This window comes from Bubalus bubalis, chromosome 2, assembly GCF_019923935.1.
Source record: "Bubalus bubalis isolate 160015118507 breed Murrah chromosome 2, NDDB_SH_1, whole genome shotgun sequence".
NCBI classification, from domain to species: Eukaryota; Metazoa; Chordata; class Mammalia; order Artiodactyla; family Bovidae; genus Bubalus; species Bubalus bubalis.
The window spans coordinates 145,632,511-145,645,321 of record NC_059158.1 but is presented as its reverse complement, the minus strand read 5'-3'; the positions used below and the strand labels follow the sequence as shown (position 1 = coordinate 145,645,321).

Below are 12,811 nucleotides of genomic sequence, written 5' to 3'. Positions count from 1 at the left end.
AAACTCTTGGGAAACAATTAACCCCATCTCCATTGAAAACACAAGACAGCAATATAGTAACATCAAGTAAGGATCAGTCTAATTTTTTGTACAGATGCAGAGATATCATCAAAGATGATCAAAGAAATAAAAAGCTGCTTTGTACATATGTACATATGAATGCAACATATATTCACATATATGTGCACATATATATATATATATATATATATATGTAATAAACACAGGCAAACCTGGATATGTCCATTACATTAGTCACGATGATACATACTTCTGTTACTGTTGTTTTGAACATGGACAAGTATACACTTTGAAAGCCTTCAATAAAAGGACCTCTCTTGCCATGGTACAAAATGGAAATTAGGCTGATATCAGATTGGCATATATGTAAGGAAGAAAGGAAGGAGGTGTGATATGAGGCACCGTAGGCTTAGAGCTAATATGAACTTGTACTTGAATGTGTGTAGTATTGAATTGACTAATGGGAAAATAACTTAGACTAGTAAAATAACATTAGACTCATTAGACTAGTAAAACAGTTTGTAATTTTATGCTACATACTGGAATTTTTTGGTGTGAGACAGTGACACAATAATTAACTATAAAATATGACATATTTTAATTTTGAAAGCAGTTAGCATGTGCTCATGGCTGAGTGGGCTGCAGTGGAAGACGCAAGTTGACAGCAGGCCAAAGGCATATCCTAGATAAAGACTGTGTTTTCAGCATGAACAACCAGGGAATCTATCAAAGAGAAATGATAGTCAATGTCAGATGATGCTGCGTAATGAATAAATAAGGGTAGCACGAAACATATGCCAGTGTCCCAAACATGGTGACAAATCAGGAATGTGAAAGACCTACAAGACCTGCCATGAATGTTCAAGGAGAACCATCTGAAATAAAAAGGCAGGGGAAGGTTTCGAAGGGCATGCCAAAATAATTATGTCTAAAGTCTCAGGTGGCCATGGGTTATCTTCAGCATTTGGTTACTATGAGTGAGAGTAGACATAGGTCACGTGCAGGGGAAGAGAGACAGAAGGAGAGACAGAACTGAGAGAGAACCAAAAGGGGGAGAAACTGTGAACACATAGAGAATAACCAAGTGCGGTGAACAGCTAACCACATTCAATATATTCTGTCTGCTGTTGATTTCCCTTACTCTCTTTCTGAGACTTCATGGTAGATAATATATTTCTTTCATATATATGTACATGCTGCTGCTGCTAAGTCACTTCAGTTGTGTCTGACTCTGTGCAACCCCATAGACGGCAGCTTACCAGGCTCCCTCGTCCCTGGGATTCTCCAGGCAAGAACACTGGAGTGGGTTGCCATTTCCTTCTCCAATGCGTGAAAGTGAAGTCGCTCAGTCGTGTCCAACTCTTCGCGACCCCATAGACAGCAGCCTATGGCTCCTCTGTCCATGGGGTTTTCCAGGCAAGAGTACTGGAGTGGGGTGCCATTGCCTTCTCTGATATATGTACATACATACATACACACACAGACACACATATACACACACACACACACATATGCATATGTTTTTAACTTAGACACATTCTGAATTTTTGTCAAATAATTATTGACGTGGGTTGCCATGCCCTCCTCCAGGGAATCTTTCCAACCCAGGGACTGAACCCACATCTCTTACATCTCGTGCATTGGCAGGTGAGTTCTTTACCACTAGTGCCACCTGGGAAGAGCATATCACTACAAACAAGTGACTTCAATTCCTGATTTCATCTTGGTTCAGAGTACAGGCACAAATTTAGCCTGATGAAATTTGTTTTTCACTCCTTGCGAATTAGTAGTTTTCTGTTTCATAAGACTGGTTCCATCCCTTAAAGCACTACTTTTCCCTTTCAGAGGGCTTTTACCTTTCTTCTTTTTTTTAAAAAAAGATAGGACAGCCTCATTTGCTGAACCCTCCTGGCTCCCTTCCAAGGCTTCCTTCACTCTAAGTTTCACACATCCAAATCCCCATGGCTGCTGGTCACCTAGGCAACACAGCAGCTTGTAGGATGGTACAGGTCACAGAATCCCAGGGGGGTGGGGAGGGGGGGGAGGGGGGGGAGAGAGAGAGAGAGATTGAGTGATTCAAAGCTTTAGATTTGTTCATTCCATTTCAAAAATTTCTTTGACTTTGTCCCTTCTTGACTCCAGCTATGCTCCTCTTTCTTTTCTTCAAGCCCCTCTCTTCTCTTGCTGGTGGTTTCAGACTAGTATCCCTGTCTCTGGCTTCCCTTATCATTTATCCTCCACGACTGTACTCACATATCGTGATATTGTCACCTCCCGCCTTCAAACCCTTCAATGCTTCTCCACTGCTCTCTGGAGAAGCATGGTGCTCACAGAGAATGGCTGGCCATGCCCTTGCCATAACTTCTTTCCCAGATACTATATGTTTCACCACATTGAACACACTGAATTTTCCCTCTCTCCTCATTTGGTTTTCCTAACCTAAACTGCCCATCCTACCTCTTTCCTTTCTATCCTTGGGTTTGATCAGTACTTGAGAGTGGCTTACAGAACTCTATCTTCCCTGGTGGTTCAGACGGTAAAGCGTCTGCCTACAATGCGGGAGATCCAGGTTCAATCCCTGGGTCAGGAAGATCCCCTGGAGAAGGAAATGGCAACCCACTCCAGTATTCATGCCTGGAAAATCCCATGGATGGAGGAGCCTGGTAGGCTACAGTCCATGTGGCCGTAAAGAGTTGGACACAACTGAGCAACTTCACTTTCACTTTACAGAACTCAGAGAAACATGTTACTTCCTAGCTCACTGGTTTATTGTTTAAGGATAAAACTTAGGAACTGCTTCATGTAGAGCTGCGTGAGGCAAAGTATGTGGGAAGGGGCTCCTAGCTTCTGTGCTCTAAGTGCACCCCTCTCCTCACATCTCCACATATTTACCAATTCAGAAGGTCTCCAAACCCTGTCATTCTGGGATTTTAATGGAGGTTTCATAAAACAGGAGTGCCTACACACTAAGTCGCTTTGGTTGTGTCTGACTCTTTGCAACCCTATGAACCACAGCCCGCCAGACTCCTCTGTCCATGGGATTCTCCAGGCAAGAATACTGGAGTGGGTTGATATTTCCTTCTCCAGGGCATCTTCCTGATCCAGGGATTGAACCCTCATCTCTTAGGTCTCCTGCAGAGGGAGGTATGTTGCTTACCACGAGCGCCACCTAGGAAGCCCCCATTACAAAGGCAAGACTGATGAAATCATTGGCCATGGTCAACTGATTCAAGGTCCATTTCTCTAGATGGGACTGAAGTTTCAACCCTCAAAGCACAAGACTGGCTCCACTGGCAACCAGTCTCCTTCCTTAGATGCTTCCAAAAGCCACTTCATTTACATAAGACACCTTTATCACTCTCAATACTTAGGAAATTTCAAGGTTTTTAGGGGTCAGTGCCAGAAATGGGATTAAGATCAAATAAATATTTATTATAAATACATCATGACAGGTTTATATCTGATTTAACTCTGCATTGTTCTAGTAGTTTTGTGCATATACCCTGGATAAGGTATATGAGTGAAATTATTTTCAACAGGGGACTTTTTAATGCTACCAAACTGTCATTTTTGATTCAGACTAAAGGCAGGCAATGGAAATAAACAAGCAAAATCAAATATGTCCAGATTTTTGCTCAAGAAACCCCCAGAGATATTGATCTAGAACATTATTATGATTATCAGTCTAGTTGAAGAAACTGTGTTTGAGTAAGATATTTGACTTCAGAAATGTAGGAATAGGAGATAGCTAAATATAGGTAAGCTTTTGGCTAATAGAGGTAGCTATACTCTTGTTTTATTTTTAGCAGATTGTAATAAAAAACATAATAGTGATGACACCAGCCTTGCTGCAAGATAAATGAAAAAAATCTCATAGGACTACCATGCGGCAACAATGGAATAAAATATCCAATTTTTAACAGCCATAATAAATATAGAAAATAGCAAAGGGACAAGTTAATGATTTTTAAAACTTATCAGAAGAACAAAATCTATGAATTCTACTATTCAAATGGTGTGTATGCTTCGTAAATCTCTCTTTCTCATGCTTGTGTGAGTCTAAACATTATTGATTTTTTTGTTTCTATTTCAGAATGGATATAATATTGGGCATTCTTTTCAATAGTTTAGATTACATATGCTGTTGCTTTAATTTTTAGATTCCATTAGCTTTCTTGGAACATATATTTTTAAGATAACTTTAGAATTTGCCAATTACAAATAAAAAAAAAAAAAGAGCTTTATGTCTTCTCAGTTTTGTTTTATACCCTCCTATATAACTTTTTTTGAGTTCCATCTCTCTAGTTTTTAACTTGGTAAAAAAAGATTCAACAATTTCCCCATATATTTTAATAATATATGATGAATCTCAAATTCCAGGAAGTAAAAATGAACCATCTGAGGTGTCAATATTAGCTATAAGAAGTTTTCACTGGAAAGGAATTATAGATACTATGAGATTTCCATTCTGGAAAGAAATAGAGTTAAAATAAGGTTGCTGGGTTTTCCCAGAAAAACCATAACAGGGAACATTTACAATATATCATTTTATTGATACCTGTGGCTGTAATCTTCAAGGCCCAATTCCAGAACGGGATGTGGTTGGGGAGAAGGTGGTACTTCGCTCTCAGCCCATCCATCATTGGGAAGCAATAGGTCTATAAACAAAGAACAAATAAAGCTGTAGGAAACTGGAGGCAGAACTGTTTGGTGCCTGGATTTGTTTCAGTCCATCTCTCAGACATAATTTTCACCAACACAGAAACCAACCATGAAATAAATAAGTCCTCATACAGAACTGAAGGACTGATATGTGCACTAATACAGCCTGTATGAAGAAATCGTAGTCTGCTAATATGCTTTTACGATGGTGACCCGCTGGGAACCCCTGGCAAGTGAAGTCCGTGCATCTTAACTACATTTTCCCATCTCAAAAAGGCTGACACATATTCATTACTTGTGATTTGTAGAAGATTAACAAGCCATTTTTTTTAATGACAACATTTTTGTAAACAAGATTCTGTAATAAATGCTGTGGATTAGATGGTGATTTAAGCATTGGCCTCAGTGACAAAAAGTACTTAAAAAATCATGAGATACAGTATATCTACTCACCGTTTAGACACTGTAGAGGTTTAAAAAAAAAATTCTTCTTGCATCTACATGGTATTGGAAAACCCTGAGTTTGGGGCCTAGGGAGCAGGAGACTAGGGTCTGAATCCTGGTTTTCCTACCCACAAAAACTGTTTACTTCTCAGTCTATTTTATATGAAAAGTAAATAGACATGTATACTGAATATTACACCTAATAACAAGGATTTTTGAGACCTTTCTGTGTACCACACATTGAGTTTAGCTTTAAGTATTATTTCAGTTCAGTTCAGTTCAGTTGCTTAGTCATGTCCGACTCTTTGTGACCTCATGAATTGCAGCATGCCAGGCCTCCCTGTCCATCACCAACTCCCGGAGTTCACTCAAACTCACGTCCATTAAGTCGGTGATGCCATCTAGCCATCTCATCCTCTGTCGTCCTGTTTTCCTCCTGCCCCCAATCCCTCCCAGCATCAGGGTCTTTTCCAGTGAGTCAACTCTTCACATGAGGTAGCCAAAGTACTGGAGTTTCAGCTTTAGCATCATTCCTTCCAAAGAAAACCCAGGACTGATCTCCTTCAGAATGGACTGGTTGGATCTCCTTGCAGTCCAAGGGACTCTCAAGAGTCTTCTCCAACACCACGGTTCAAAAGCATCAGTTCTTCGGCACTCAGCTTTCTTCACAGTCCAACTCTCACATCCATACATGACCACTGGAAAAACCATAGCCTTGACTAAACGGACCGTTGTAGGCAAAGTAATGTCTCTGCTTTTGAATATGCTATCTAGGTTGGTCATAACTTTTCTTCCAAGGAGCAGCATTTCTCAATTTCATGGCTGCAATCACCATCTGCAGTGATTTTGGAGCCCCCAAAAATAAAGTCTGACACTGTTTCCACTGTTTCCCCATCTATTTGCCATGAAGTGATGGGACCAGATGCCATGATCTTCATTTTATGAATGTTGAGCTTTATTTAACCCTTATCAAAAAATAAATTATTAAATAATGTATGAAAAAATTGTATGCATAATGGTTAAGAGTATGGTTTGTGTCGCAAAACTACATATTTCCAATCATGGCCTGTTATGCTGTATGAACTTGGGAAAACTACTCAACTTCTATAAACTTTGGTTTTTAAATCTACATAGTAGGGAAACGAATACCTTCATTGGAAGAGCACAAGGATTATATAAGACTGTGCATATTCAAACAGTGATTTATAAACACAAAGTGCCAATAAGTAAAAAAAAGGATTATTAATCTGTATGCCATAAACTTGCTATGGATCTGTTATAGTGAGATACTACTAGAAAGTTGACTCTATTGATGGAACAAGGAAATAATCTCTTTGTCCTTGAGAAATGCTGCTGGTAGCAATCTGCTTTGACCTGCCCACACACCAGGTCTGATGGTTAATTTTATGTGTCAACTTGACTGGGCTCAGGGTGCCAAGACACTCGGTATTCTGTGAGGTTGTTTTGGAGTGATAGTAAGATTGAAATCAGCAGACAAAGCAGATTGCACCCCTCCCATATGTGGGTATGCAGGCATGCTCAGTCGCTTCAGTCATGTCTGACTCTGTGAACGTATGGACTGTAACCCACCAGGGTTCTCTGTCCATGGGATTCTCCAGGCAAGAATATGGAATGGATTGCCATGTCCTCCTCCAGGGGATCTTCCCAACCCAGGGACTGAATCTGAGTCTTCTGCAGCTCCTGAAGTGCAGGTGGATTCTTTACCACTGAGCAACTGCCCTTATGTGGGTGGGCCTCATCCAATCTGTTGATGGCCTGAACAAAAAGGCTGACCTTCCTCTAAGGAGGAGAGAATTCTTCCTGCCTGACTGCCTTCAAACTGAGACACTGGCTTTTTCCTGCCCTTGGATTCAAACTGAACCACTGGTTCTTCCTGGTTCTTTATCCTGCTGGCCTCTTCAGACAGGGACTACACCATTGGGTCTTTCTTCTAGGTCTTAGCTTGCCCACTCACCCTGCAGGTCTTGGGACTTGCCTTCCTCTATAATCATGTTACCCAACCTTTTACAATAAATCTCTACATATGTATGTATATGTAATACACACACAGAGAGACATACATATACTCACATATACATTCCATTGGTTCTGTTTCTCTAGAGAACCCTGATGAATACACCAGGGAAGGACTTGTTCAAAGCTCTGCATCACAGACTAGTATAAAATGGAGGCAGTTCTAGCACTGCTGAAATATCCCTGAAAATGAGACTTGAAGCAGGAATCTGATTAGTCAGATGATCAGAGTACAGAAGCACGAAGAACAAAGCAGTCAGCACTACCCTCCACCTCCAGTGACCTGGTAATATGCAGCAGTCAAGCAGTCAAAGACTTGCTGAGAGATGGCGCTAGTGGTAAAAACAAACAAACAAACAAACAAACAAAACACAAAAAACCCCCCACACCTGCCAATGCAGGAGATATAAGAGACCCGGGTTTGATTCCTGGGTCAGGAAGGTCCCTTGGAGGAGGGCATGGCAACCCACTCAAGTATTCTTGCCTGGAGAATCCCATGGACAGAGAAGCCTGGCAGACTCTAGTCCATAGGGTCACAAAGAATTGGGCACGACTGAAGCAACTTAGCATACATGTACACAGAACAGAAAGTCTACAAGATAAATTGGAATAAAGGACATACGGGGACCACATCTTTTCTATTAGTTCTAATCTTTTATCCTCAACTTCTCTGTTCATTTTTTCACTAGTGGCAAACACAGCTGTGATCATGTAACTGCCTGATCAAAAAATTTTCAGTTGCACACAATTGCCTAGACTATAAAAGTCTGTCCCTGGCAGTGAACTGTATCTATTACACATTAGCCACTAGTGACCATTTACAATTCTAGACCCCAAGGCCAGGCTTTTCTACCCCAGTGTACTTGCTCATATAATTGCAAAACCCATTTCATCCATTAAAAGTCCCACCCTTCCCCCAAGGTCCACCTCAAATATCACCTTTTCTATGAAACCTTCACTGTTGGTTTCTGGGATCTATTGGTATGTTTACAACAGTGGCAGAGATTTCTAGTGCCCCAGGATCTATGGTCTTCCTTTCTTGCTCGCACACATCTAGAGCATCAACCCCATTTTCCACCCCTCTTTATAACTAGACCAGTTCTGGACAATAGAAAGTAAGTTACTATGGTCAATGTTGTGTCCAGTTTCAATGCTTAAGAAAGGGTACACGCAACTTCTCCCCCTTTCCCATCTGCCTGCTGCAACCATAAGTGCATGAGGCACCAGAAGATGGCCAGCTTCCAATGGAAAGAGCCCAGGCCCCTCAATTCTCACTGGGCTGTGATATGAGCAAGAAATACATCTTCACTATCTTTATCCACTGACACTTTCAGTTTATCTGTTAATATTACAAAAACTAATTCTTGTGTAACATTTACCATGTGCTGCTTTTGCAATGAGCTATCTATCAATCTATCATCTACTTGTCTATATTTATTTCTCTTACTGAACCACAGATAAATTCATCCACGTCCTCCTCTTTCGCCTCTCATTCTTCTTCTTTAGCATCTCCTCTGGCTACTTCAAGTTGATTATGATCATTAACTTCAATTTTTATTTTATTCACATGAATAATCTACATGTTTTAAAGTAATGATAGGTGCAGATGTGTTTTCTTTGATGACTCTTTATCCTTGGTAGTTTTGTTTTCTTTTTTAACTTTTTACTTTATATGGGAGTATAGTTGATCAACATTGTTGTGATTATCCTTGGTACTTTTTAACAACAGATCCACTTGCTGTAAAGAATTTTTTTTTTCCTCTTCATCCAAACACCTTTGTTAAACTCTTTATCATCATGAAAATCTAGAATTCTTGTCTCCTAAAAACAGTATTTCTGGATCCCACTGAATATACAAGGTAAGTCTTGATGGATATTTTACATATTGCCTGTAAAACACTGTACATCTAGTTACTACTTCATTTATGACCAAATGACCCTTATTTTAATCTCCATCTTTTATTGTTGTGACTTGTTTTATAGGATCCATTCTGCAAGGGCCAAATCAGAAAAGAAGGACACAAGAGCTCATGCCAGCAGCAGCAGCAGCAGCAGCAAGCTATGGCCCTGGCCCCAAACCAGCCTACCAACTGATTTTGTACATAAACTTTCATTGAACACAATCACGAACGTACTGTCTGTGGCTGCTCGCGCACTATTGTGGCAGAGGTGAGGAGCTACAACAGAGATCCTATGGTCCATAAAGCCTAAAATGTATTATATGGCCCTTTACAGACAAAGTCTGCTGACCTCTGCTTTAGACTATTGTTGAGAACAGTAACAACATTGTGTTCATCGTTGCAGCCTAGCACATTCTACACAATGAATTTATCCCATAATCATCAGTCAAGTTGAAAAGTATAATTCAATTTCTGATCATCACTGCAGAGGCAGTGCCTTACATGCTATTCGGGGGTGGATACATGCAAGTTCCCAGGAGGGGACATATTGTACATAATCACACTATTATGTGTCTCTTCAAAGGACCCCGAGGCACATGGGTTCAGTGGGACAGGATACAGAATTAAAACATCTGGTTTGGAGTATGGGAGAAAGGCCTGAGAAGACCTCAGTGAGTGATCCTGGGCCGACTTGGGGCCACAAGTGCCTGGGGCAAGGGCTGGAATTCTCGTGAACTAAAAGTGGGGAGGAAGCAGGAGTAGAGCACAAAAGGGAGATGAGAACAATGGGAGGAGAGGGAAGAACAAACCAGAGGTAAACTGCACTTCGGCTATTATTTGGCCAGGGTGAGATCTGCCAGAAAGAGTCTTCAGAAAATGTAGTGTGTGTGCACTTCATTACCATTCAAATGCCTAATCGGATTTTATAGTGAACCCCTGGGAGACAACCTCCATCATTATTCCCATCCTGGAGCCCCACACTCATTCTGCTGCAGGCATTGTGAGCAATTCTCCAACACAAATGTGAATTTTCTGGTGTTATAATTTCTACAAATGTTAGTTTTAAGAATGCCTTTTCTCTCTAACAGCTTGACAGGATTATGTACATATATAAAAAATAACAGTAGAACAGTGGGTGGTACGTACTATTATTACAAAAATAGATGGAACACAGCATATCAACATTGGACTTTTAAATATACAAAGGAAAGGAGGAAGGGAAGAAAAAAAAGTTAATGTTTTGGCTGTAACAGTTCCTCTCCTCACTAGACATTACATTTTGTCAAGTCAATCTTGTTTTTCTAAAGGAGCTCCTTAGAAACATGGGTGGTGGCAAGTCAACATCACTCAGGTTTCATGAGTCTCAGTGGCCTATGACCACCTCATGTGCATCTGAAACTCAGGGACTCTCAATGGTTCTCAAAACTGAAAATGTTATTAATACTACAAAGAAGTGACGAGCACAGTATTCTTCTACAGTATTCTCTTTCAGTCAATAAGCTTATATAAAAAGAAAGAGCGTTCCATCTACTGGCCTATTACAGTTAAAATTTAACAAGTCTATGCTTTGATAGGTCAAATTCTTATAACTGAGTATTGTATCACAGAACCACAAGGAAATAATAATGGATTTTCTGTGCCTTTTAAAGAAATAATGTCTAATGGAATTTTAAAAGAGCTGGATTTTTAATGTTACCTTGGAAAGTTGAGATAGGAGGAGGAAGTGTAGCAGGTACCTGGTGGACCATGGATCTATGTCTCAGGAGGAAGAGAACAGACAGAACCTTCCAGTGGTTCTGTGCCTAAAGGACTCTCATTGTTCAGGGAAATACAAACTTAGAACATTCTACTGAAGTTCCAAAGTATCACTGCATCTTATTTTCAGCATGTGTTTTGAATGGATTTTATTATTTAAAATATTTTTTTTTTCTGGGTGTATCCTTACACTTTAACTAGTTTTATAGTTTCATTATGTTTGCCTTTGCCAGCCTTCCTAGAGATATTATCCCATTTCCTTGAGTATCTCAATGTCCTCTAAAAATATACCACGTAATTATCACTTCAGCAAAATATTTTACAAGCACTGAAAATGAAACAAGATAGGAGGGAATGTGTCCAATGTTCCTTTGAACATCACTGGTGCAACAAGGAATAAAACCCTGAATTTGGATTGTCACTGGACCACTTGATGCTTGAGAATTAAATGCCAGTCAAGTTATATTAGGGCTGGAAACGTTCTTGGTCATTTATTTGGACATGGTCAAGAGAAGGCACTTCTGGTGTGAGGGGAACCTGCTGTTCCTTACCCAGATTCTTCCTGCCTTTGTGACAGAAGGACTCAGAAGGAGATCCTGCTTTGTCAAGAAAATATTTAATTGTATTAAGATGGGAAAAGTCATACTGACAGAAAGTCAAGTCAGTTTCTCATAAGAGATGTGGGTCCAGTCCCTGGGTTGGGAAGATCCCCTGGAGGAGGGCATGGCAACCAACCCTGGTATTCTTGCCTGAAGAGTCCCATGGACAGAGGAGGCTAGCAGGCTATAGCACAGAGTCACAAAGAGTCAGACACAATTGAAGCAACGTAGCGCACACACACATGAAACATTAAATCTTCTCTTTATTGCCTTTCCCTTAATATTCTGTCATGAATATCTATTGCTTTTGTATTACAAAAAAAATTAAAGTTACTAAACAGAAAGGAGAAGCAGGGAAATAAATTTCTTGGTGGCCTAAAGCATAATTTTTGAAAACAGAAAGAGGAAAATCTAAGGCTTTTACATGTAAAACTCTACGAGAAATGTGACGTGTACAAGATAATCATGGTCATGGTTCATGGCATTTACCACTCAAAAATAAGCATAAATCTGCAAATTGTGCTATGATCACTCCATGGTTTAATACCAGTCCATATATATTGTGAGTTGAATTGTTATTTACACTTAAAGATTCTTAAACAAAAATAATGGTTTGTCATTTTGTTTCTGCAGGCATGGTTTGTTTTATACATAACCCTCCATGTTTGGGGCAGCAAGCACAGAAACTGTCACTTAAACTGAAGGCAATGCCAGGAATCTGCTTCACAACTTGTGAGTCAGCTCCCCCACCCTTCTCTCAGTGTTCACTACTCAGAGTAACGAAGTCTGCACTTAGTCTAATTAATTCCCCTTTGTTCCTCTTTTTTTTTTTTTTTTTAAATAAACACTCTTGTGTTTTCTCACACCACTTGCAGTAGATAATTTTCAGTAGAGAACCTTACCTTTCTGTTTGTCTTGTGGACTGTACGTGCCAAATGGATGCAATGTACTATTATCATTTCTCCTGGAGGTGGTTACAGCATTTTGACAGTTCTCAAAGCAGGGCTTAGAAAATGCCCCACATTCTGCAGGCTCCTAAGGAATGAAAACAAGAATTACATTCACTTTTGTAACATGTCCCAACTTTGTCAATGAAAGCAAAGTGAAAGAATGATCAACTTTCAAATAATTTTTCAAGATTCTCTGGCATGGAAATCCTGGACAGTGGAAAATCAAAATGTTCCTATCAGTTAAAACATCTTTGAATAGGAAATAAAACCGACTGACATTGTGGTGTTAAGGCTTAGGAGCTGATAGCCAGTACGAAAGGGGATTAACTTTATGATTCTTTCCCGCCACGTACAACTGTCTTCTTTCACATTTTCTTCCATCTGGGAGTGCAGCTTGTGGTAATGTCAACATAAGAATACAGTTCATGCCAAGGGTGTTTCTCTG

The 12,811-nt window shown here is 40.0% G+C and overlaps 1 protein-coding gene across 7 annotated transcripts in view; it reads right to left on the bottom strand.

Annotated features, from left to right (window-relative positions):
- Nucleotides 1-12,811, bottom strand: part of PARD3B (par-3 family cell polarity regulator beta) — a 1,152,086-nt gene that overhangs the window by 447,674 nt on the left and 691,601 nt on the right. For all 7 annotated transcript variants that reach the window (XM_025261969.3, XM_044924795.2, XM_044924800.2 and 4 more), the window contains 2 exons: nucleotides 12,319-12,451; nucleotides 4,580-4,679 (listed from right to left, as the gene is read on the bottom strand). In XM_025261969.3, coding sequence (XP_025117754.1) covers nucleotides 4,580-4,679; nucleotides 12,319-12,451 — 233 coding nt within the window. The remainder of the gene's footprint in view (nucleotides 1-4,579; nucleotides 4,680-12,318; nucleotides 12,452-12,811) is intronic.